The sequence below is a fragment of the Diadema antillarum genome, unplaced genomic scaffold (assembly GCF_040938485.1).
Source record: "Diadema antillarum isolate AM-2024a unplaced genomic scaffold, OU_Dant_1.0 scf00000109, whole genome shotgun sequence".
Classification (NCBI taxonomy): Eukaryota; Metazoa; Echinodermata; class Echinoidea; order Diadematoida; family Diadematidae; genus Diadema; species Diadema antillarum.
In genome coordinates, this window is record NW_027270998.1 from 854461 (window position 1) to 881352 (window position 26892).

Sequence of the window (26892 nt, forward strand, 5' to 3'; positions counted from 1 at the left end):
TGGGAATAAAAGGGATATAGAAACTGCCATGCCAAATGAAAGGGGCTATACTAAGCTGGGAATAAAAGGGTTATAGAAAGTCTCCTGCCAAGTGAAAGGGGCTACACTGAGTTGGGAATAAAAGGGTTATAGAAACTGTCTTGCCAAATGAAAGGGTTTACACAGAGCTGGGAATAAAAGGGTTATAGAAAATGTATTGGCAATTGAAAGGGTCTACACTAAGCTGGGAATAAAAGGGTTATTGAAAGTCTCCTGCCAAGTGAAAGGGGCTACACTGAGTTGGGAATAAAAGGGTTATAGAAACTGCCATGCCAAATGAAAGGGGCTATACTAAGCTGGGAATAAAAGGGTTATAGAAAGTCTCCTGCCAAGTGAAAGGGGCTACACTGAGTTGGGAATAAAAGGGTTATAGAAACTGTCTTGCCAAATGAAAGGGTTTACACAGAGCTGGGAATAAAAGGGTTATAGAAAATGTATTGGCAATTGAAAGGGTCTACACTAAGCTGGGAATAAAAGGGTTATAGAAAGTCTCCTGCCAAGTGAAAGGGGTTACACTGAGTTGGGAATAAAAGGGTTATAGAAACTGCCATGCCAAATGAAAGGGGCTATACTAAGCTGGGAAAAAAAAGGGTTATAGAAAGTCTCTTGCCAAGTGAAAGGGGCTAAACTGAGTTGGGAATAAAAGGGTTATAGAAAATGTATTGGCAATTGAAAGGGTCTACACTAAGCTGGGAATAAAAGGGTTATAGAAAGTCTCCTGCCAAGTGAAAGGGGCTACACTGAGTTGGGAATAAAAGGGTTATAGAAACTGCCATGCCAAATGAAAGGGGCTATACTAAGCTGGGAATAAAAGGGTTATAGAAAGTCTCCTGCCAAGTGAAAGGGGCTACACTGAGTTGGGAATAAAAGGGTTATAGAAACTGTCTTGCCAAATGAAAGGGTTTACACAGAGCTGGGAATAAAAGGGTTATAGAAAATGTATTGGCAATTGAAAGGGTCTACACTAAGCTGGGAATAAAAGGGCTATAGAAAGTCTCTTGCCAAGAGAAAGGGGCTAAACTGAGTTGTGAATAAAAGGGTTATAGAAACTGTCTTGCCAAATGAAAGGGTTTACACAGAGCTGGGAATAAAAGGGTTATAGAAAATGTATTGGCAATTGAAAGGGTCTACACTAAGCTGGGAATAAAAGGGTTATAGAAAGTCTCCTGCCAAGTGAAAGGGGCTACACTGAGTTGGGAATAAAAGGGTTATAGAAACTGCCATGCCAAATGAAAGGGGCTATACTAAGCTGGGAATAAAAGGGTTATAGAAAGTCTCTTGCCAAGTGAAAGGGGCTAAACTGAGTTGGGAATAAAAGGGTTATAGAAACTGTCTTGCCAAATGAAAGGGTTTACACAGAGCTGGGAATAAAAGGGTTATAGAAAATGTATTGGCAATTGAAAGGGTCTACACTAAGCTGGGAATAAAAGGGTTATAGAAAGTCTCTTGCCAAGAGAAAGGGGCTAAACTGAGTTGGGAATAAAAGGGTTATAGAAACTGTCTTGCCAAATGAAAGGGTCTACACTAAGCTGGGAATAAAAGGGTTATAGAAAGTCTCCTGCCAAGTGAAAGGGGCTACACTGAGTTGGGAATAAAAGGGTTATAGAAACTGTCTTGCCAAATGAAAGGGTTTACACAGAGCTGGGAATAAAAGGGTTATAGAAAATGTATTGGCAATTGAAAGGGTCTACACTAAGCTGGGAATAAAAGGGTTATAGAAAGTCTCTTGCCAAGAGAAAGGGGCTAAACTGAGTTGGGAATAAAAGGGTTATAGAAACTGTCTTGCCAAATGAAAGGGTTTACACAGAGCTGGGAATAAAAGGGTTATAGAAAATGTATTGGCAATTGAAAGGGTCTACACTAAGCTGGGAATAAAAGGGTTATTGAAAGTCTCCTGCCAAGTGAAAGGGGCTACACTGAGTTGGGAATAAAAGGGTTATAGAAACTGTCCTGCCAACTGAAAGGGGCTACATTTACTCGGGAATAAAAGGGTTATAGAAAATGTATTGGCAATTGGAAAGGGTCTACACTAAGCTGGGAATAAAAGGGTTATAGAAATTGCCATACCAAATGAAAGGAGCTATACTGAGCTGGGAATAAAAGAGTTATAGAAACTGCCATGCCAAATGAAAGGAGCTATACTGAGCTGGGAATAAAAGGGGTATAGAAACTGCCATGCCAACTGAAAGGGGCTACATTTACTCGGGAATAAAAGGGATATAGAAAATGTATTGGCAATTGGAAAGGGTCTACACTGAGCTGGGAATAAAAGGGTTATAGAAACTGCCATGTCAAGTGAAAGGGGCTATAGTGAGCTGGGAATAAAAGGGTTATAGAAACTGTCTTGCCAAAGGAAAGGGTTTACACAGAGCTGGGAATGAAAGGGTTATAGAAACTGCCATGCCCAATGAAAGGGGCTATACTGAGCTGGGAATAAAAGGATTATAGAAACTGCCATGTCAAATGAAAGGGGCTATACTGAGCTGGGAATAAAAGGGTTATAGAAACTGTCTTGCCAAATGAAAGGGTTTACACAGAGCTGGGAATAAAAGGGTTATAGAAAATGTATTGGCAATTGAAAGGGTCTACACTAAGCTGGGAATAAAAGGGTTATAGAAAGTCTCCTGCCAAGTGAAAGGGGCTATACTGAGCTGGGAATAAAAGGATTAAATAGAAACTGCCATGTCAAATGAAATGGGCTATACTGAGCTGGGAATAAAAGGGTTATAGAAACTGTCTTGCCAAATGAAAGGGTTTACACAGAGCTGGGAATAAAAGGGTTATAGAAAATGTATTGGCAATTGAAAGGGTCTACACTAAGCTGGGAATAAAAGGGTTATAGAAAGTCTCCTGCCAAGTGAAAGGGGCTACACTGAGTTGGGAATAAAAGGGTTATAGAAACTGTCCTGCCAATTGAAAGGGGCTACATTTACTCGGGAATAAAAAGGTTATAGAAAATGTATTGGCAATTGAAAGGGTCTACACTGAGCTGGGAATAAAAGGGTTACAGAAAATGTATTGGCAAATGAAAGGGTCTACAAAAAAAAAAACACCAATAAATATCTCTTTACAGTAATCTATTAAATGATTGCTTCAAAGAAAGAATCGACATAATATGTGTACCAGTATACTATAAAGAGCTTTATGAATAAACTGTGTGCACTTTTTCCTCCCCACCTGAAATACAGAAAATTAGCAAACTAGTAAAATGTCAGCCCACTGACAAATCATATGTTTGATGTGGACTTTTTTTGGCGTCAAGTCAGATGTTTGCTTTCTGATTGCTATGTGGTTTATACTGTTAAAGAGAGTAGCTCCACTTCAGTTGGTGGCACTGATGTTCCAGCTTACCTTATCCTATGACACAGCTTGTCCTGCATCTGCCAGCCTGGTTTGCTGTGGTTTTCCTCCCAGTCTCGCACAAAGCCGTAGAAACTATCCCTGAAATAATGGAAACCAAAACAATATTTCAAGAAAACAGAAAAACAGAAAGGAAAATATGAACAAAAAAAAAAACTAGGGTAACCTGATTGCACACAGACAGATTGATTCCATTGTACAGACAGCTGGGTTGCCTCCTCTTTCTCACGCTATATTTGGACCTTCATTTACTTTTCAGAGGAGCTGATAGATTTTGACCACATACCATAAATATATCTTGGGGATTGACAGTTAACCCTTTTGACCACAGAAAATATTTCCCCAATTCATTCTTATTCATAATTTCATACAAGATTTTCATAACCCTTTGTGTGGAAGCTACATAACATGCAGCCTGAAACGACATTTTCAGCTCCAGTAATATCAGCTAGCTTTCACATCAATTTTTGATATCCTATCAATATCATTTTACACAAATAGTTGCTAATTATTTCCATCCCTTCTACATTTTTATTTTTCATCATCATTTCATGCAAATAATGTCTTTCTTTGTCCCATATCATAAATCATAGGACATTCTCAGAGGAGGTGCAGGCATAAATGACATCTTTAGCCCAGGTTCAGTGATGTTGACAAATTTCGCCCCAAATCTTACTAGTGTATCTGCACCTCATGAAGCAGTCTTAGATCTATTACCACAAAAATCCAATGTAAGATATTTCTCAACTGTGTTAACAAGATTTTGAGTGTATGGATGGACAGGCAGACAACTCGAGAACATAATGCCAAAAGTACTCAGTTGGAATTAAAGGCAGAAAATAGAAATTATCTGGCCCAAATGACCATTGCCAGGTTGTTGAATTGTGTACTTCACTGATACAGAGTCTGTTTCATTTCTGGGAAGAAATGTTATGTAAAACCCCTGCAAATCACCTTTACTATCAAATGAAGTGCAGTTCCTTAGGGTTCATCTACTGGTAATCCTATTACTCTGCATGATTCAGGAAGGAGACTGTAATCCATACTACACACTGCAAGATTGTGGAACTTGTGCCATACTGCATGACATGCACAGGTTCATTTGTGTGATCATTGCCCCCAGAAAACATATGGCCAAAACTACAGATAGACATGCATCGTATGTGCAAACAATCTTTCACATGACATACCCAGGGTACTTCATCCATCTAATCTAAACATTCAAAATGTCAATATCATCGAATAAAAGATTTCAAAATGTCATAAAACAAAGATAATTGCTACATGACTGTACTTCTCCTCAAATTGTGCCAATCAGTGAGCACTCTACATACAATGCATAGCAACCTTGCAATCAATTCTCTGAGCACTGCTAAGTTTCTGAAATATCAAGCAAAGTTTGTAAAGAGTTTCACTGTTACGTTTGATATCCGCTCATAATCGATCATTAACCAGGAATATTGTGTGTATCTGGTGTTGCTGACAACAGGTACGGAATTCAAAGTACACTGTATATTTTCACTCACACCAGTCTTGTTGTGGCACTGCATCTGCCACATTCAAATTCAGGGGATAGATTTTAACAGCAATGAAGGAATGTAAAGCAGCCATGCATTACTAACCTGTGCTTCTTGAAACTATGGAAGGAGGCATCACTGGGGAAGTTCTGCCTGTTGTCGGTGTCAGCCAGGAACGGCACCACCTGCATTGGGGACGTGATGGCAGTCTGGAGGCCGAAGCTGGCCGGACAGCTGCTGGTGACTGCCTCCAGCTCCGACTTCAGCTGGGGCTTGAACTGAGAGACCACTTGGTTCTCTGCCAGGAGCCGAAGCGTGCTCCTGTCTAGCAGAGAGAGCAGCCTGTAGGAAACATGTGAATTGAAGTCTGTCATAAGATCCACATGCCTTTGTGTCAGTTGATATATATTTAAATGTGAAATATATCTTTCTTGCTTATATTTGTGTCACCTTGCATGACTGCACTTACCCTCAGAAACCGTTTCTCGACTCCTGTGATCAGTGTACCCATAGTTTATGTCAATGGGAGAAAGTGAATAAATATTCATGAGAAATGTGCTGATCCTTTTCATGTGGCATGTTTGGATTTAGCAGTTGCTGCAAAGTGTGAACTATGCAACAAATCAAGGAAAAGTCTGGAACATTATTCTGGCTGTGATGGGGAAGCAAATCCAATACCTCTTAATTTTGGTGCATTATCATAAAAATGATGCCCACACAACTTCTGGCCAAGTCAAGAAATTTGTATATTAATGATATTTGGTGTGATTGATCAAGCTTCAATGAGAGGAGACAAGGCAACACATAATCTTTGGTAGCAGTATGAAATGTATTTTTCTGATGCTTTCATACAAGCATCTATGCATAAGTTTAAAAATAAACAAGGAAAAGTAGAAATTACGCGGTGCGTAACATATGTCCCCGCCGGAAGTAGCATTTTGTAACAAAATGTGCAATATAGGTAAAAAATCAAGGTCAAAGGTCAAAGAAGTCAAAGGTCAAAATTCTGTGTAGAAGTTTTGAAGCCCTCACCTAATGCCATCACATAAAGCAAATGGAATCGAAATTGGGTTAGAAATGGCGAAGGAGTAGCATTCTGTAGCAAAATGCACAATATAGGTCAAAAATCAAGGTCAAAGGTCAAAGAAGTCAAAGGTCAAAATTCTTTGTAGAAGTTTTGAAGCCCTCAACTAGTGCCATCATATAAAGCAAACGGAATCGAAATCGGGTTAAAAATGGCGAAGGAGTAGCATTTTGTAGCAAAATGTACAATATAGGTCAAAAATCAAGGTCAAAGGTCAAAGAAGTCAAAGGTCAAAATTCTGTGTAGAAGTTTTGAAGCCCTCACCTAGTGCCATCACATAAAGCAAACGGAATCGAAATCGGGTTAGAAATGGCGAAGGAGTAGCATTTTGTAGCAAAATGTACAATATAGGTCAAAGGTCAAGGTCAAAGGTCACGACTGAAATTCTGTGTAGAAGTTTCAAAGCTCCCATGTAGTGCTATCATATAAAGCAAACAGAATCAAAATTGGCTCATAAATGACAGAGAAGTAGCAAATTGAAGATTTTGATCACACACGGACGCACACACGGACACACGGACACACGGACGGACGGACGGACGGACGGACGGACACACGGATGGACGGACACACGGACACACACACGTACGGAGCCCGTTTCATAGTCCCCTGCTCGAACTCGTTCGGCGGGGACAATCAGGCATTTGTCCTACTACTTCAACAACACATTACGAGAATTAGACTAGCACTCAATATTTTCAGTGTTAATTAAATGATCATGAACTAGATATATCGCTACGGCTACTGATATGCCTCCGCCATAATGCATGGTTCTCCTAATAGGTCTATAGTACAATGTCTTGACAAAGTGTGATGACAGTTTCACACCATTGGCAAAATATTAAAATGACAGGTTTGACACAAATGTGCTGAATGTTCACTTTCCTAGAACTAGGTTCAATTGGATGAATGATTAAAATGTCAGAGTGCAGGTATTTGGGGAACTGATGACTTTAACTTGACTTTTGACCCTTTTATAAGTTTATGCATTGAGTAATTTTCAAGGTATTGAGATAAAGTATAATTTCAGTATCAAATGGGAAAATAGCATTATCTAAACCTGGCCTTTGACCTTTGACCTCACAGTTCCAAAGAGAATCACTGTTAGGTTGAACATGCATAAATATGTAAGTTTCATGATGATACCTTGAGTTACTTTCGAGATAGGGAGGAAAAAGTTTTAGCACTTTCACTTGATCTTTTACCTTTTGACCTTTGACCTTTTGGCAAGAAACTTCCCCAAAAATATATATTGGGTAATACATGCCATACATCAAGTTTAAAAAAAAACAAACCTTCAGGCATATTGCATTTTAAGGAAAGTAGTGATATTTTGAGGAGTTGACCTTGACCTTTGACCCATGACCTTTGACCCATGACCCCCAACTTCCCTAGATAATCACTGCCCATCGGTACAAGCATATATACTAAGTTCCATGAAGATACCTTGAACCATTTGCGAGATATGGAGAAAAACATGAAATTTCAACAAAAAAAAATTCACAAAATAAACCTGTGACCTTTGACCTTTGACCCTGTGACCCTAAAAACCACACAAAGTATTATCCTCCAAGGATATACCCTCATACCAAGTTTGATGTAAAACTACCACACGTTTCTTGAGATATCGACAAAAACAAAACGGGACGGACGGAAGTACGGACGTACGGACGGACGGACGGACGGACGGACGGACGGACGGACGACCCGAAAACATAACGCCTCCGGCCACTTCGTTGCGGAGGCATAAAAAGTTCAATTTCAATCAATGATGGCAAGTTACCCAATGAGTCTGTCAAGCACGGATGCTGCAAAGTAGACACAGTTGTGGATGGAAGAAAGATAGTTGACGTCTTCCATATCATCATCCAGGGACCGGATGCCATCCTCCTCATCTAGTTTGCTTCCTTTTGCTGTCAGCAGTTGGATTAGGAAGTAGAGCTCCACCGCCAAATTTGGTACTAAGCTCTCTAATATGGGTGACAATGATAAAGAAAAATGGACTCCACGCAACTTCATCCAATGCATCTGTCTTGGGGAAAAGCAAAGACCACAGAAAAAAAGCAAATAAAAAAAGGGGGCAGAATCTTGGGTATAGGTCTTAAAGACAGGGACTGGTTGTAACCAGGTGATGGTCACAGAGAAGATTCAAACCCTACCTTTGTCTCACTGCTTCTTCAATTCAAATCCATGAGGAAAGATACAAATAGAATACACTAAATACACATGTGTGGACTGCATTGAAACTATGACTGCATGTAATGTGTAATGTAGATAACACAAAGGAAACAACAATATGTCAATAGTGCTGCCATAATGATTGGATGAAAAAAAAATCAATATATGGGGGCAAGGAGAGTGACCAAAAAAAGGAGAAAATACAACTATAATTAGGTTATTCAATGTAGTCCTTTAAAACACAATGAAAAAAAATGAATCATCAATATCTCCCTTAATTTTGTAATTTATACAAATTCATTTTTATGTCAATTGCACTGTCACAGACATTCCATATATAAACTTGTATAGTTACCATATACTGCTATAGAGATTTCAAATACATGGACATTTTCACTATAGAGATTCAACACATATCCATACTGCCACTGATTAGTTGCATGAGACATACCTTGAAGACAAGATGCATACAACTCTGCAATAAGATCCAGCTTGTCCTGATGCAAAACTTTCTCCACGTCGGGCTGTACGGCATCCGTCATGCTGGACACAGAGTTGCTGCGGAGAAGCTTGGTAGGGGTCTGGGGAGGGAGCCCCCTTGGGGACTGGGCCAGAGCATTGATGGACGGGGCACCGCTCTCCGACTGAGTCCTCTGCCGCAGCCTCTCCTGCTTCAGCAGCTCTCTCTCCTCCACCAACGAGCTCTTGGTGGAGTCGGCACTCTTGTCAGCCTCCACTCTCTTGCTGACTGGTGGGTTGAAGGCATTCTGCTGATTGCTGGACACATCAAACATGCTCTTATGACCCTCGCCTGACGAAGAGACGGGAGCAAGGAACACAGTAGTTTTTCTGCTGTTGTGGCTACTGCTGCTGCTGCTTTTGACCGCTGACAGAGCAGTCGGAGTTATCCTTCGCGTGGGAGGCGTGTTCTGCTTGGAAGGACTGCCTACGGGAGGAAAATCGGAGGAACTCTCAAGGTCAAATATGGGAGGAGGCTTGGCATCCATTTGCTTCCACCTGTGACCCTTTGAACCAGACCCGTCTTGCTTCCCTCTCCCTCCAGAGCGGCGCTTGTTGGAAGAGCCCTTCTGCGAGGAAGTGTTGTCAAAACTGGAGTCGCCAAAGGGACTCTTTCTGTGCCGCCCTCTGGTCTGGCTGTCTGGTGTCACCATGAACTGAGCCAAGGTCAGCACGTCATCCTTCCGCGATCCTGACCCAGGTGTCTTCTTCCTGGAGCTGTTGTCTCCACCACTCATTGAGACATTCCTACTTGGCTTGCCATCACTCCTGGGGGTGGGAGTGCTCATGGAATAATTACCTTCCGACTGACGCCGCTTTGAGACGGGTGTAAAATCTTTATCTGACCAACTAGAAGTGTCAGCATCTCCAGCAAAGAGTTGTGTTCGATTGACCTTTGATCCAGCCCTGTGTTGAGGTTTATTACTGGGAGCTCTTTTCAATTTTTGCAAGCTACTAGGAGTCCTTGCTGGAGATGAAACAGTTGCTGAACCACGACATACGAGATGATTTGTTTGATCACGAAGGCTATTAATGAAATATGACAAAAATTCTGTCGCTTGCAAATTGGTGTCTTTGAGGACGTCTCCAGCTCTATTATTCTATAGATGAAGAAAGAAATCAGAAATACATTGTACAATGTAACTTTTAAGATTCTCTGTTGTTAATCATCAATGTTAACAAAATACAACAGTTAATGATGATTACTCGGTCTAGACCTATGTAAACTTTACCTCAAGAAAGAGAAAGTATATTCTCATAAATTTAGCTTGTTTGATTCTCATTCAACATCAACTTGTAAATTGTCTGGTAAATCTAACTCTTTAATTTGGCATCATTTACCTCGACAGAAAAATCCCGCTGTCCGGAGAAGTTTTATAACATTTTTTTTACTTTATCCAACAGTCCTCCTCCGCCGGAAGAGATTCTGAGAAGGTGGTCAATGTGTACCAAGCATACATGTAGCAGCTGAAAAAGTGTAAATTTAGACTTCTAAAAATTCACTTGTTCACAGCAAAATCCCAATCACATCAAATCACATCACATCTGATACAGAAGTAGAGGACTGGTCCTGTACCATTGCATGACCTCTTGTTGACAAGCGCATGGCTAGTTCGAAAAACGTGTTACCAGAAATCCCCAACTTTCCATTATTATTAAGCAACTTAGAAACGGTAATCGTATATCCTCTTTGTCCCCTGTACGCTACCTGTAGGCTGTAAACTTAAGTGTAATGTGTAATGACTAGTAATGTACATGTAGATTCTATATGAAAGCACTCGAGTTTTAATTAACTTAATGATATCAGTTCGGGAAACCCACTCACAAGGGGGGCCCCTCCTTATAAGTAACCCGTCCCCCTTATAAGTAACCCTGTCCCCCTTATAAGTAACCCCCGGGGCACCCCTTATAAGGAGTCTCCACGCTTTTTTGCAATGCAACGCGAAAATGAAAGGACTGCGGCAATTCGCTTGATTATGTCCATAAAGCTTCACAAGTTTCCTAGTTACTCACGAAATTTGAGCAAAATCGGTTCGAGGCATCATATCTAAAATCATGGGTTTAAATGCGATGTCAAACGACCCATGCGAATGCTGAAATGCGAGCGATTACTGGCGTGAGTGTCGTCGCCAGGCGCGGCGGCGCGGCAATGCTTGAGTGCAGATGTGGCGACTGAGTACGGAGACTTTCGTTCAAAGCCACCTGAATGAACGAAAGTCTCCGTACTCAGTCGCCACGTCTGCACTCAAGCATTGCCGCGCCGCCGCGCCTGGCGACACTCGCGCCAGTAATCGCTCGCATTTCAGCATTCGCATGGGTCGTTTGACATCGCATTTAAATCCATGATTTTAGATATGATGCCTCGAACCGATTTTGCTCAAATTTCGTGAGTAACTAGGAAACTTGTGAAGCTTTATGGACATAATCAAGCGAATTGCCGCAGTCCTTTCATTTTCGCGTTGCATTGCAAAAAAGCGTGGAGACTCCTTATAAGGGGAGCCCCGGGGTTACTTATAAGGGGGACGGGGTTACTTATAAGGGGGACGGGTTACTTTAAGGAGGGGCCCCCCTTGTGAGTGGGTTTCCCGAACTGATATGGTAAGCATTTTGAGGAATCATGCGAGTACTAGAGTAACTGCGTCAGTAAGCGGCCGTGCAGCCGTTTGCGGCAGGTACAACATACACGGTAATATACAGCTAAACACAGCATTGCACTGTTACATGCACACTACACATATACTAACACACTAGCAATCAACAAAAACCAACCGATAAAATGGGCACGATCTCTGACGAAAGTGAAATTTTCTCACCTAAATGACAACATATCGCATCCAAAATGAAATTTTCGGTACTTCTTAACATAACAGTTAAGAAACAATGGTCCAAGAAACTGGATTTTTTGTCGTTTTCTCGATGTTCATGGATTTTGAAAACATATCCTCACGTAAAATATAATTTTTGCGAGCCGATGTGGGCCGCTATTTTTTTCGGAAAGTGGATGTTACCATCGAAAAAAAATGAGAAAAACACGAGAAAGACATCAACAACACCGCCAGAATTGCGATCTTGTTTGCGGCCAATGCATGTGCGCACGCTATTTTCACGTGCTTTCGCAATGGGAATTGGCGCTTACGCAATGTTCGCGAGACATGTGAAGGCGTTCAGCTAAAGATCGTGGAGCACGCGCGTATTGCATAGGGATTGTACATCGTGCCGCAAGCAGAAATACTACGTCGCATATCGCCCTTATCGGCGAAAATTGTGCCGGGTTTTGCCCTCGTAAATCATGAAAACTGCGTTGGTCAATGGTAAATTTCTTTCATGAAAACAATTGCGTTAATGAATAATCTTGTCTATGATATATGAAATGGTTGAAAATAATTTGCCTGATTTGTTTACAAGTTGGAAAAACCCTTAACAATGCTTAAACTGCCGCAAACGGGATATTTTACTCTATGTAGCTCTGGCTCTTCTCTAGACTCTGCACTTTTTAATTTTTGTCAGAGGGATGCTACAGTCACTAACCACATGCCACACAGGCCGTTAGATCTCAAAACTTCATATATGTATCATTCTTTACATCATAGACAGTGCCTAATCAAATATCAAGTGCAGAGCAGTTGTAAACGTGCAGTTGTAAATTTACGTACGTGGCAAGCACCTGGTCACAAATTTTAGAATATGTGGGACTACTAATTTGCGTGTTAACTACAGGGCATTCCATATTTAATACATTTTCTACTTTAACAGTGTATAAACATCATCATACGAGGAAATGAACGGTAATAACAAATTGTACTTACAGGGTAGCTCCCATTAATCAACCATGGTACAATATCTTTGATTACAAGCTTTTTCGCAAGGATTTTTTCTAAGATCACCGCCATTTTTAAATCTCCTTCGCATCATCACACACACCGCACGGCGCGGCTGTCCGCAACGCAAAGCGTGCAAAAAAGTTTGTGCGTAGAATGGTACCCGATTATAAATAATACTCTTGTCACTACCAACCTGCACTACATACACCCTTTCTGATAACACTGGGAGCACAGTCTGGTTTGAGTATCTTTCGCGCGCCGCAAACTGGTTTACAAAAGATAAACACGTCCTGACGAGTCGAACTGTTCGTCGAAATGCTGGCCTGGTTGACTGACTGAATAACAAGCTTCAACACCGACGCCCGCGTAACAGTATTTCACAAGCTGTAACCACGTTAGAATACATCTAACGGTGTTTATAATTCCAAGCTCGAAAACAGAAATCTTTCGGGCCAGAAGCTTCGACTGAGCGATATTTCCAACAGTGTCGTAGAGTGTCAACGTGTTGAATCATGCCTAAACGAACGAATCCCTTTGGATCGGATTATTCTCCTCTTCAAATGAAAATACACGTGACGCAACGAGAAGTGAACATGGGTGTCAACAAAGAAAAAAATATGAAATCCGTATACGGTAAGACTGCCATTCCCATACCATAGATCTAACGTTAAAGATTTTCTTATTTTCATAACTGTTAGAGCTATAATACAATCGAACTAAATTTAGACTAGCTAGGATATGTTCATGGTGATATTTTGTAATGGTAAGAATAAGATGAATGAATACTGTTTGAAGTCATTCATTATGAAATTGACATTGTAACATAAGCCCAGCTGGGAAAAAGAAAAAGAAAGTAACAAAAAAAAAAACGTAACGTTAACGTTCACATTTAACTGTTACAAGGCATTGTTTTCGAAGGAAATGGGAAATCTGTATCTCAGTCCGGGAAACCCTTGGACTGCCCCTCCGTGCACCCTCGCCTCATGAGGCCTCGGGGGGGGGGGGGGGGGGGCCTCAAGAAGCCCTCCATTCACTTTTTATTCATCTCACATCTGATGTTTAAATTGTCACAACTTTGCACAGTGATTTTTTGTTACACACACATGTCCACTATCCATGATGAAAAGAAGAAAAAAATTCTCTCTGGTTTTTTTTTTCAAAAATCGAGTTTTAATCAACCGATGCAGAGCAACCCATCAAAACACGGGCGCCAGCGTGTTCACACATACTATGCAAGACTGCCGCACCTAGCGGCCTGATCCGACTAAATATTTTTGGTGCTTTTTTCTACGGCTCTCACCTCTCCGCGCTCGAATCAGCCTCGTGAAGCTAAAGCCTGACATCTTTTTACAAAAATTCGTAACGAGAAAACTAAAATCAGTACCGGTACTAACCTGATCTTGTGCATATAGGGTAACATCCCCAGTATTCGGTCACTTAAGCTTTTTTGCAATATTTTTCAAACTAAAATAATACATACACACATCATATCTACAACAATGTATGTGAAATATATCAAATTTCTTTAATCTCAATTTTTATTTTATCAAATATCACACAGAATTTCACAAAATCGCAAAATATATCACCTTGAAAATTCCCCAGTATACGGTCACCGGCTCCAGTATTCGGTCACGCGATATGCGCGTTCAAAGTCAGTGCGTGTTCAAGGCAGCTGAAAAACGCGCGCGCACGCTACCTTGTTGGCGCAAAATTGCATCGGGGACGTTGCGGCGCCCGTTGGTGACCGAATACTGGGGACTCGGCACTTGCATTCAACCCTTGTGCATTGAGACACTGTATCGGCACGTACGGAAATTTTGTTTTTCTTTTGCGTTTTTGAGGATACGATCACACTCCAAGCTTGCGATAAGCAAAAAATCCCGCGAGAGAACGGCCTATTTCTCGATTTTTAGCGCTTTTTCGGCGACCCGTACTCTTAAAACTGGGCCTTATCCGCGCGCGCTTTTGGAAAGTAGCGCCGATTCTGCACTTTTGATGGTAAAATTTGGGATTTTGGATGGATTTTTGGAGGGGGCTAAGGGAGTTTCCTGTTGGGAATGAGTGTGCAAGTATGTGAATCAATGTGATTTGCGTGTGTTGTGACAGTTGAACTTACTGGCTGGTGACTAGTAATAAGTGACCGAATACCGGGGGCTGACCGAATACTGGTGCCCTTACCCTATTCCAAACTACTATTCCACACTGATAGAGTAGGTGGGTACTCCAGTCTGTTTTCTGGAATCCCACGATGATGATGATGATGATGATGAAACAGCATTTGTATAGCGCCATTTATCTGTAGAAACATTCAAAGGCGCCCACCTCCCAAAAAGTGTCACGCATCATTCACAAAGTTGCTGGAAAAGGAAGTCTTCAGTTCAGACTTGAATGTATTGAGGCTGCTGCAATTCCGAAGCTGGACTGGTAGAGAGTTCCACAGACGTGGTGCAACAGAAGAGAAGGCTCTATCCCCGTACATCTTTAGGCGGGTATTGGGAACATGGAGAATCAGTCCAGTACAACGTAGTCCTGGTCGTCGCTGACATACACTGATAAGCTCAGACACGTAGCCAGGAGGCAAGTTATGGAGAGCCTTATAAGTAAGCAGTAAGATCTTATACTGCACTCTGCATTGCACAGGCAGCCAGTGAAGCTCACGAAGTATTGGAGAGATATGGTCAGACTTCTTGGTGCCGGTAAGAAGGTGTGCAGCCGCATTCTGTACAGCCTGGAGGCGTTTGATTGATGTTAATGGCAGGCCAGCAAGGAGACAGTTGCAGAAATCCAGTCTAGATGATATCAGGGCATGAATGATACTTTCTGCAGCACCTTGTGTAAGACAGTGCCTGATCTTAGCGATCCAGCGGAGTTGGTAGTATGCTGACTGACAGACATATGATACATGCTTCTCCATACTCATTGTTCTGTCAAAGACTACACCAAGGTTTCTAACCTTGTTGTTGGGAGATATAGCTTCGTCACCTACTAGAAGTTAGAATTGGAGCACCAGTGATACTGCTGCTCTCATCTCCATATATGAGGAGCAGTATCACTGGTTTTCTTGTCATTGAGCTTCAGGAAGTTGATGTTCATCCAACTGCGAATCTCCTCAATGGCGGCCCCAACAGCAGCAGTTGCACATTCTTCAGCGCCTCCAAATTTGGGATCAAAAGTGAGGTAAAGCTAGAAGTCGTCGGCATAGAAATGTGCACGAAGGCCATGTTGCTCTACGATAGAGCCAAGAGGGGTAATGTAGAGTGTGAAGAGCAATGGACCAAGGACTGAGCCCTGTGGTACTCCATAGCGAAGGGAGGTCTCAGGGGACAGCTTCCCATTGATGACTACTGCTTGTCTTTTGTTGCTGAGGTACGACCTGAGCCACTGGAGTGCAGTTGCATCAATTCTAAAATCTTTCCTCAGTCTCTCCAGAAGGATAGTATGGTCAACAGTATCAAAGGCAGCTGTTAAGTCAAGTAGAACAAGGGCAACTGCGTTCCTGTCATCTATTGATGTAAGGATGTCATCTGAGACCTTCAAAAGTGCTGTCTCAAGGCTGTGATTCTTCCTGTATGCTGACTGAAGGCGTTCATAGAGATCATTACCTTGCAGATAAGTTGTCAGGCGACTAGCTACAATTTTCTCCATCACTTTGGCAAGGAATGGTAGGTTTGACACTGGGCGATAGCTGGCTAGGTCATTGTTGTCAAATGTAGATTTCTTCAAAACTGGCGTAACATAGGCAAGCTTCAGGTTGTCTGGGACTATTCCATCACGCAATGATGCATTAATCAAACCAGTGATAGGTATGGCTAGGAGATCACAATGTTGCTTAACAAGAGCTGTAGGCACTGGGTCAAGTGGACATGTCTTTGCAGGGGTCTTGCGGATTATTCGCTTGACTTCTTCACGATGCGACGTTACATCACATCACGCATCCAGCACATACACACAGCGTGCAAGTTGTGAGATTTTGAGATTGTGCACGCACCAGAGGATACTGAATCCTCCAGGGCATGCGCAATGGTGGATGAATCCCCCCCCCCCCCAGCTGATTTTCTTCTTTTTCATTGCTTGCGTAGAGTCATGGAAATGATCCAAATCTGTGAGTTACATGTTCTGTTTGTCTCTTTTTGGAATCTACAGAAGAAAAGGGTTCATTTCAAAAAAAAAAGTAGTATTGATGTGGCCAGTGATTGTAGGGACATTCTCTCTTTTCAACTTACCATTCATTTTTGTATAATTGTACAGTACATAGTGACAACATATATGTTTATAAATATACACTGGACAGCAAAAGAAAGTACCCACTTCTGTCAAAGACCGCACACTAAAATTCACCCCCTAGAAATAAACAATTTTTGTACACAGGTGTGCTACAATGCCCCTTACTACACGTGAGCAAGTGAAAGTCTTCATTACAAAGAAGAACTTGACATGCACAGCATCTTGGTCACTGAATCAAAAGTCCCACACAAAAGCACTTTTCCACCACGTAAAAATGGCCACTGAATGGACAGCATTTTTAAACAATCAACATTGATCCAAGCTCTGCAGGAGGAATGGAGAGAACTTCCCCAGGACTGCGCCAGACAGCTTGTCCAGAGCATGCGTCAAAGATGCCTGGAATGTGTCCAGGCACTAGGAGGACATACACATTATTGAAAATTGATGTTTGTGACTGCTCGTTTTCGTCCTGTGACACTGATTTTTGTGTGAAACTTGTAAGGCTCATTCTGTTTACCTGTTACATTTTGTGACTTTTGACTCAGTGACCAAGATGCTGTGCATGTCATTTTTTTCTTTGTAATAAAGATAATCACTTGCTATTGCAGAGCTACCAAGTCTCACGCATTGTGAGTGAGACTCGAGCATTTAGGGTCTGTCTCACGATCTCACGCATGACACCCATTTTTCTCACGCATTGGGAGCATAGCTTAAAGGATTAAAGTGAGAGTTGCAATTGAAGGCATATTTCCCTTTTATCTTTCAAAATAAGTAAAAGATAGTCACTTAAGTATGCACCAGCTTGCACCATTAAGAGCTAAAATTGAAAAAGATCCCTACTGTGGGAGGGCGGACACCCCCCTCCCACACCCTCCCCTCGCTCCGTCGCTCACGCACATGAGTGCGCGCCAAGATGCTGAGTCATGAAAATCTCACTCATAAAATTTTTTTGAACTTGGCATCTATGCTATTGGGTATGTGATTCCGAATGGATATTGCAGCATACCTGTGTACTAAAATTGTTTATTTCTAGGGGGTGAATTTTTGTGTCCGGCCTTTGACAGAAGTGGGTACTTTCTTTTGCTGTCCAGTGTATTTATAAAGCAACTGCTTTGTTAAAAGATACAGGACACACGATACTACTACAGAAGTTCATTGCCTACAGCAGGCTGAGGCTTGGACTGCAGTTATCTGACAATGTTATCCTCAGCAGTCAGTGTTCAAATCTATGGATGACATTGTTAAGAGGGCCAAAGTCCAAATCATTACCTTTTAGCACAATTGTGTCACAATTATAAAAATATACAAGGTTTTCTTATCTGTACATCATAGTACCTGCACATTGAAAATCTTTGTTCTGTGAAATCAGCTGTTCAGACAAGAGAGACATGTACACTGTAACATTATGTCATACAATGTACAATGTGCCAAAGTTAATAAAAATCACAAAGAAAACTATATATCCAGCTCTGTTTCAGACTGCTATTAAACTGATATTACCCAAATGGTATGCGACCTGAAAACTCAGATGTCATAGAGTCTAAGCATAAACAGTTCAGAAGAGATATCACAAGCACTTTTGAAGGAGGTACACAGTTCATGTTGTGATGTCCATAACACACTTAATCACAGGGTGCCAATCAATGGTGAGGTTCTTCAATTAATCAAGACTATATCAACTGTCAGAAGATCAATCTGTTCATAAGATCTCGTTGAGAACTGAAGAAGCAGAGGGAGCAAACAACATCTTTTCAGGACAGTCTAAGATTACTAGGATGGTCCGCTGTCCGCTTCTTCATCATTTGGGTAGAGGGAGGGAGGCTGCCATGTTCATCATGCGTCAGAGTCATTGTCTGGCTAAGATGATGGTGTGAGAGTGACACAAAGATGATGATGGTACAGTCTACAATTGTAGGAATGTAGGAATGATATCAATACCAACTCAGGGGGCACACACATTGACTCAAAAGAATACTGATGGTCTCTCCTCAGCAATATGATAAACAATATTTGAGTAAATGTGGACATGTTCTAATGATGAGTGTGTTGTGAGCAGATAAAGTTTCCAGTTGTGTTTTGAATGTTTCAATCAAAGTGTGTTTTTGATATTATAGCTCATAGGCAGTGCTCAGTAAACTTTCCAGTAGTTAGATACAGTTTTATGTACTGGTAGTAGAATGCCATTCCCTCAGCTTGTTTACATTGTTTTGATTTTGTCTCTACAAGGGTGTTTCAATATTTGAATTGAGAAAGTAAGTATGAGAGTGAACTTGTTTATGCAGTATCAGCATTTGACAAACACTGTAGATATTGAGCTGAAGCTCATCAGTGTATCCATGCCTTTTGAGATCTGTGGCAGTGATCATTACTTGTGACTAACTCACCTAACCCTAGACTTGCACACCATTCTGACTGAATCATTCAGTTATTGGCTGGTCCATTAGACACCTCAACCAATGTACGTGTAATTGCTTGATTTGCCAATTGGCCATCAACTGTGTGCATGAACCTTTTGGGATGGCGAGCTGGTGATGGGTTGTGATTGTTGCTGCCCGATACTGGTAACAAAATTCTGCATTTTAAAAGGCATCTATTAAGAAATTCTAACAGATTTTTAATTAAAGGCCCTCTTGCCTGGTCTTGGCCTCCACTGGTGGTGTGACTAGTCTTGGGTAGAGACCCTCTCCTTGCTCCTCTTGCAATTACTATAACACCAGAACAGGAGGGTCTTTGACAGAGGCTCTGTAGGGTACATGTAGTTCAGTGAAATTAAACAATGAGTTGCTGATAGTGATAATTAGATGCTTTGGCATTTTAACTGTTAAACTGCAGGTGACGGGAGATACAATTGTACAATGTATGTACTCTCATTGTTCATAAGATATTTGTTCACATAATTATACATGAACATATATTTGTCTCTTTTTCATATCAATATATGCAAATCAATTCTGTTTCATAGAACATATTGTGATTTTGCTCTGTTTTTTGTTGCTTTTTTACATACCGACATACAGTGTAAAACTGTATACAGTGGGCTCTTGTTTTCACAGACTTCAAGGGACCAGTGAAATTACTTTGAACATGTCAGGGTTTGAAAACCATTGAATGTGCAGAAACCTTAAACTTTTGGGCAAAACACTGTGTTGTTAAGAATAGGGTTTTTTTTCTATTTATGTCAGTGTTCTATGTAACAAGAGTCTGTTGAAGTGTAATAGTGAACTGGACCATCTTTCTTTTTTTGTTTGTGTCTCCAAATACAACTGTATGATCTATACGGCGTAGGTATAAATTTGATGATTTCATTTGCATAATTTGCTTTTCTCATTTATATCCAGATCACACTCGAGAGTTGCTGTATGGTGGGCAGAAGGCTCGCTGTGCACAGGAACAGGAGGTAGAGATGGCAGACACCACGCCAATGGAGGCAGCCACAAATTTCGTACCGGTCAGCAGTGCCAGTCCGGTGAAGGCACCAAGTCCGCCCTCCTGGTTTCACAATCAACTCCAGCTGACCACTGGTGGACAGCTTGTGTATGGCAAATACCCCGACGTGAAAGAATCATCTCAAGGTAAGAGACTACAACGTATGAGTATGATACAATGCTCCTTTGGATGTTTCTACTTGTTGGTTTGCTTATTTAGGAGTGGGGTGGGGAGCATCATTAGAAAAACTGTATAAAGTTGAATGATTATACATTTACAAAATCGGTTTGTAGGCAGAACAACCTTGGGTACTTCTGAGACAAGTGAGAACTGTCTGTGCATTGGGTAGACAAAAACTCTCGCATGCGTTTTACTCTAGCAAATCTTGGCTCCTCAAGAAATTTGCAAAAGTTTCATGCATGCAAAATATTTTTGGTTTTGAAGCAGCATTATACCAAGATTTGCTGGTATTGCTATTCCAGTGGCATACCAATGGAGCCATTAAAAGCCCTATACAGAAGTTGAATAAAGCTTGCCCAAAACTAGTGAACTTCTTTTTCTTTTTTAAGTGTTAAAATTTTCTAGCTGTAGAAAAAGAGCTGAATGAAGTGAGTGCAATAGACTAGATTGTTGGATGTGAGTTTATTTTGGGGCTAGATATATGCAATTCATCAATCAGCCATTCATGACATGTCAATTCTTTATTTTAGTCACAAGTCCTGTGATGCTTTGGTGGTGTAATCATTCATCTGTGTGCATTTTTTCATCACAAACTATTCTGATAAAAGCCTGAAAGTAAAAGTCCATTTTATAATCACATCCGCTAATTCAGAGTAAAATCTGGCAGACAGTTTAGGGACAGTTTCACTTTCTACACCAGGCAAGTCTGCTAAAAATCAGAATGTTGAGAGGGAATTTAAAAGTTTCACTTTTTTCTGGAACAAAGTTTTTGTGACAGTCACATTGTATGCAAATCAGATGAGGTGATACATAGAGTGTCATGGTCTCACACGTTTCCTAATTGGCACGCACACAAATCTGTACTAAATGTCCTTTTGCTTTCAAATCATGAAATCAAAGAAGGAAAAACTATAATATCCTCCGCGTTGATTACTCTGTGGTTGCAGTGGTTTACAGTTTGGCAATGATGACTCGCTAAAAGGGACAAAAGAGATAAACAGGACATTTAATTTTTGACAAAAGAAATAGTTTTCTGACAATATGATGTAAAACTTGTTAGGCAAAAATGTCATTGCCTTGTCTGATATGCACACCAGTGATTGTGTCCAATATCAGTATTTTGTAAAAGTATTTTGATTATCTAAGTGCCATTTTTTTTTTCTTTTTTTTTTCTATTTCAAGGTCAACTCCTCAAAATATCAAGCTACTTTCCTTATATTTATGCAATGCCTGAAGGATTTTTTTTTAAACTTGATGTATGCATGTATAACCCAATATTCTGTGGGAAGTTTCTTGCCATAAGGTCAAAGGTCAAAAGGTCAAAGGTCAAGTGAAAGTGCTAAATTGCACATCTTCCTCCATATCTCAAAAGTAACTCAAGGTATTATCATGAAACTTACATATTTATGCATGTTCTACCTAACAGTGATTCTCTTTGGAATTGTGAGGTCAAAGGCCAGGTTTAGATAATATTTACTATTTTACCATTTGATACTGAAATTATACTTTTTCTCAATACCTTGAAAATTACTCAATGCATAAACTTATAAAAGGGTCAAAAGTCAAGTGAAAATCATCAGTTCCCCCAAATACCTGCACTCTGACGTTTTAATCATTCATCAAATTGAACCCAGGTCTAGGAAAGTGAACATTCAGCACATTTGTGGCAAACCTGTCATTTTAATATTTTGCCAATTGTGTGAAACTGTCATCACACATTGTCAAGACATTGTACTATAGACCTATTAGGAGAACCATGCATTATTGCGGAGGCATACACCAGTCGCCGTAGCGACATTTCTAGTTTTTTTTCTTTTGTTTTTTCATGTGTTACCTCAGGGGCATACCAATGTAATGCCTAAGAGGTTTGTGGACTGTGTAAGACTTTCATTTCTGGTATTCTTATAATCATCCTCTTACACATGTATCCATGGTACTGATCTCTGTTTCAGCAAGAGGAAAAGTGATGTGCGCAAGCTGCAGAAACGCCCACAAGCCTGTCCACTACGTCTGCGCGTTCTGCGAGAGCAACCTGTGCATGGAGTGCAGACAGACCTGTTTCAACTGCGAGGGCGGTTTCTGCACAAGGTGCTGCACCATCAAGTAAGTGCACTGTGAAGTGGAACCCACCTCCTTGTTCCCATCACTTTACAAAGCAATATGAAGAGGCTTGTTTTTAGGTTATACCAACAAGGATGTCAACTGTAAAACTCTGTGTGAAGATGGTATTCTAGGATGGGTATAATGCATAATTATGTGTATCATATACAATTAATGTACTGAGTGCAATTTGCGTGCCCACTGTTTTTCAGTGAGACATAAGCAATTCTTCAAATGTCCTCTTCTTTATTTAAAAAGAATGTTTGTTTTGTTTTTTGGTTGAATGCTTACAACATGTTTCACTGACTTTTTTTTTTTTCATTTTCCTTTTTGTAAGGGTTTACATCCTTGTGTCAGTATTACTCGATGGCCATAGATTCTCTGTATAAATTTGATTATGTGAACTATGAAATTAATCAGGCAAAAATTACTACATTCCTTCCCGAGAACCCCCATACTAATTTTGAAATTGGGTCTTAGTACCTGCTTTTGATATTTCTATGATGATATTGTAAATTATTTAGTGCAAATTAATTCGCATGTACCAGTTATCGGAATCCATCAGATAACACAAAGAAATATGTTAGGCAAATTATTTTCTACAGTGGTTGTATGTGTATTCATACCATTCTAATATCTCCAGTTTTAAAGATCACCCCCCCCCCCCCCCCCCCAAGTAATCTAGTGCCCACATAATGACTGGTTGTGGTGCATAAATTCTTCATCTTTGCTTCCTGCACACAGTTATGATGAAAGGTGCGACCGTGTTTTCTGTCTCAACTGCGCGTACTGAGGAGGGAAGATGGGGCTCCCCACAGTGATGTCACCTGTTTGACAGCCAGGTTGTTGTGAGCCAACGTGAGCCACCCATTGTTTGCCACAGATCAACAGTTCGCCGAGATTACCACTTCCACACAGGAAGGGGGATTTCCTCAGTCACAAACTGAAAAAAAAAAGACATCAAGTGAAGCCATGAGGATATTACCATGGCATACAGTGAAGCGGAAGTGAGCCATCGTTGACATTGACGTGCAGTGATGTTTTTGTGTCGGGCCACAGCGTGAGCATATTTACTCTGCTCCGTAAAGGGTTCTGAAGTACGTAAAGACAAGGTTTCCATAGCTGAATTGTGTTGAAGATTATTCGCCTTCTGCGAGCCTTCCCAAATTTGAAGACATTTCATCTGAAGATATTACCGGTACCTTTGATTAGAATAGCAAGTGTAAATTCATCCAAAATTTATTGAATTGATATAGCTGTGAGAAATGGAAGTATTTTCCCTGGATGTGTCAGTGAGGTGACTTCCTAAATACCGTTGAAGTTGAAATAATCCTTAACTAGCAAACTATACAAATATACAGGATTTGTAAAAATGGAAGTATTTTCCCTGAATGTCTTTTAGTCAGTCATCTTCCAGCTGCTATGATATCAAAATAATCATAGTAAGCCAAACAAATAAATAGAATCTGTGAAGATAATTGTAACATTACTAACTCCTTTCTGTGAAATATCACTGAGGTGTTTTACTTCTGAGAATTACTTCATTTAATTTAATTGTGCTCATTAAGGCACAACTTGCACCAACATTTTTTTTTGTACTCTGTGTCAAAGCGTACAGACTCACTGTGACTGAAATCTGAAACATTTCAGTTTGCCGCCTTTGAGATGCTCTTCTGAAAAATATGTACAGCTGTTCTGTAATTTTGCAATCAGCCTAAGGCCATTGCTGCTGAAACAGTATTAGTTTGATATTCAATTAATGATTTATGATTTTCATTATTTCATAAGTTGTTTATTGCATGCCCATTTTGGGTTTATGGGTATTTTTTGTTTTGTGAAACAGAGTTTTATCAGGGTGTTATCGCTCTATCCAGAGAATTTTGCATGTTTATGTTTGTATCATATTTATGTAAAGTTTTTCAGGACTACTGCAGGAATTCTTGAAGAAAACTTGCCATCCTTTCAGACTGGGACACATCTTTGATATTTCCATATTACAGATTTTCAGTCCTTTTTTTGTTCATACCCAGCTATTCACAATATCCTGACTCATTTGCAGATATCAGAACTAGAGGATGTATGGTACAATGTATCAACACTTATGCACTCATAGACTATACAGCGCACTGCACTGCAGATGAAATGTTAACAGAGTCCATTATGTCTCAATTTGTAAATTGCTGATTTTGCAAACATATGTCTTTCTGTAACACTTTGTGGGAAATATCTTCTTTTTTTGGGGGGAAGTTGCAAATTTATTAATGGCTGCTGAGCAAGTACATTTGTCGCATGTCATCATGAAAGTTGTAAATTCAAGCTGTATTTTTGTAGTGTTGGTGGAGATGAGGATTACCCTTTTGACTTTTTGCTGGATATCAAGAAATCACTCATGAAATAGTACGGAGCATATCATTTTAAGAGGAATTCAGAGTTTATTTGATGAAAATCGGTTTTGGAATGGCTGAGACATCCAAAAACAAAATAAAACAAAGAGACTGTAATAAAAGGTGGGTTCCACCTTATTATTAGGATCACTCTGTTTTGGATATCTCAGCCATTTCCAGACCAATTTTCATCTAATAAACGGACCGGGTGAATTCCTTTTGGAACCACATGCTCTTTCATATTTCATGAGAGGTTTCTCGTTTTCTCTCCAAGGAATGTTAGAAACCTGAAGTTAGGTCTCAACCAAAACTATACGATACCTTTAAGTCATGCCCTTTCCCACCGACACCCCCCCCCCCCCTTCCGAAACGAAAGAGAAGAAAAGAAAAAAGGTTGTTATGCATTTATGGTTTTGTTGATGTTGAATTTAGAGTAGAATGGGAATGGTATTTAGGAGTCTATATGCCAGTCAAAAACGTTATTTAAAAAAGTCACACAAAATTCTGTACCATTGAAACTCATGGCCTTCTACTGAAATATAGTAAGTTAAATAGAGCTCGCCAACGATCGACATCAATGGTGCAAAATATACAAATATGATAGGCTATAGTGATATTGAACATTCTGTCATACTTATTTTTTTTAAGCTCACTTTAGCTGACCTACACTGTAGACTAAGGTGGACCCAAATTGTCTTAAGTCTTTCTTCAGGTCAGTAGATTTTGACCCAACTTGGCATGAATTGTCAGTGGGAGAAGGGATCATAGTTTGTACCAATGACAGTGGTGCTTCATACAAGGCCCCTGGGATGGGGCTCAAATATCCAAGGTCCATAGGGTGGGACCCATATACCTGAAATTAGCTTTTATACTTTTTACATATCTATTTCCTAGAATAATGGAGGCTATATTTTGAACAAACCTGGCAGTAATCCTCAAGGGAGGGGGGGGGGGGGGGGAGGTGTAGTACAAGTGAAGGTGGTGCCCCTTGGAGGCCCAAGGGAGGGACCTCTATACACCAAATTAGCCGAGTATTGTCAAAGGGGCCTGCAGCAATTGCCATATCTCAAGATATTTGTAGGTAATTTGCCTCTGGTAGAGTGCCAAGAAGGCAAAGTGCACTACTCAGGTAAGGGTTAGACTCGCAGGTCTCTTGTTTTTTTATATACCACTCAAATTATGTATCTTTGTTATTATGCTTTCAATCTTCATTTTACATTTGTATAGTACATTAAAGTATTTGCCTTCAAGGTGTGGACTATATTATATGCAGTCAGTAAACCTTACTAACCTCATCCCAGGGATCACCTACCCTACAAAGAGGAAGTATGCAGTCCCAATAAACATTGAGCAAATATGATAAAATGGCTGAGTTATAGGATTGAAACTGTGCACATGCTTCCATGCTCTCTTTCTACTTCATGATTTGCCACTGAAGCTGGTCTTTTACAGTAGCATGTTGTGCTTGTACAGAAAAAAAAACCAATATGAATAAAGAATATGCACTAGATAGATTGATGATTATTACATTGTACAATCATAGGAGGCCCATCTGCATGGATGTGCAAAATGAATGGGTAGTTTTAGGGTTTGTCTGTTTATTTGTTGTGCATCCCAGAATGCATGCAAGAATCATAATGGAGAATGCTGAAATAAGACGGGTTCTCTGATTGTGGCATATGTCAATGTGTGGCAGTAGATCTGTCCGAAATCAAGATAAAGTTTGTTTGTACTTCACAGTAAATGATTTTCTGTAGCCTATGCATTTACATGAACCTTTGAACAGGATAGATCATTGAAATTTGTCGAAAGAAATGACAAAACTGAATAATCTTATTTGATATGACTCTGATTTCACCAATACATCTTCGAATACTTTGAAAAAGCTTTAGGCTCCCCGACAAAATGAGATTTCTGTGTTAATGAACTACTCTTAAGAATGATCTTATTTGGTGGTAAAATTGTGATAACGCAGATTGATTCATGTAGGATTATTTTGTTTTTTGTTTTTTGGGTTTTTTTTTGTTTGTTTTTTTTTTGGGGGGGGGAGGAGGAAG

At 40.3% G+C, this 26892-nt stretch overlaps 2 protein-coding genes across 2 annotated transcripts in view; one reads left to right on the plus strand and one right to left on the minus strand.

Moving 5' to 3' along the window:
* Positions 1-12619, minus strand: part of LOC139719352 (codanin-1-like) — a 43287-nt gene extending 30668 nt beyond the window's left edge. Inside the window, 5 exon segments of the mRNA XM_071630767.1 lie at positions 3391-3480; positions 5022-5258; positions 7784-7970; positions 8630-9797; positions 12504-12619. Of these exon segments, the coding sequence (XP_071486868.1) occupies positions 3391-3480; positions 5022-5258; positions 7784-7970; positions 8630-9797; positions 12504-12587 (1766 nt within the window). The 5' untranslated portion in view covers positions 12588-12619.
* A 268-nt stretch (positions 12620-12887) lies between these two features.
* LOC139719326 (apoptosis regulatory protein Siva-like) lies at positions 12888-25207 on the plus strand. Its single transcript, XM_071630742.1, has 4 exons — positions 12888-13151; positions 20084-20317; positions 22304-22454; positions 23196-25207. The coding sequence occupies exons 1-4, from the start codon at positions 13031-13033 to the stop codon at positions 23242-23244; spliced, it is 555 nt and encodes a 184-aa protein (XP_071486843.1). The 5' UTR covers positions 12888-13030; the 3' UTR covers positions 23245-25207.
* The last annotated feature ends 1685 nt before the right edge of the window (positions 25208-26892 follow it).

Coding starts and splice junctions, on each gene's coding strand:
- LOC139719326 (XM_071630742.1), top strand. CDS start 13,031: ATGCCTAAACGAACGAATCCCTTTGGATCGGATTATTCTCCTCTTCAA. Junction 13,152..20,083: donor AAATATGAAATCCGTATACG/GTAAGACTGCCA, acceptor ATTTATATCCAG/ATCACACTCGAGAGTTGCTG. Junction 22,455..23,195: donor ACAAGGTGCTGCACCATCAA/GTAAGTGCACTG, acceptor TCCTGCACACAG/TTATGATGAAAGGTGCGACC.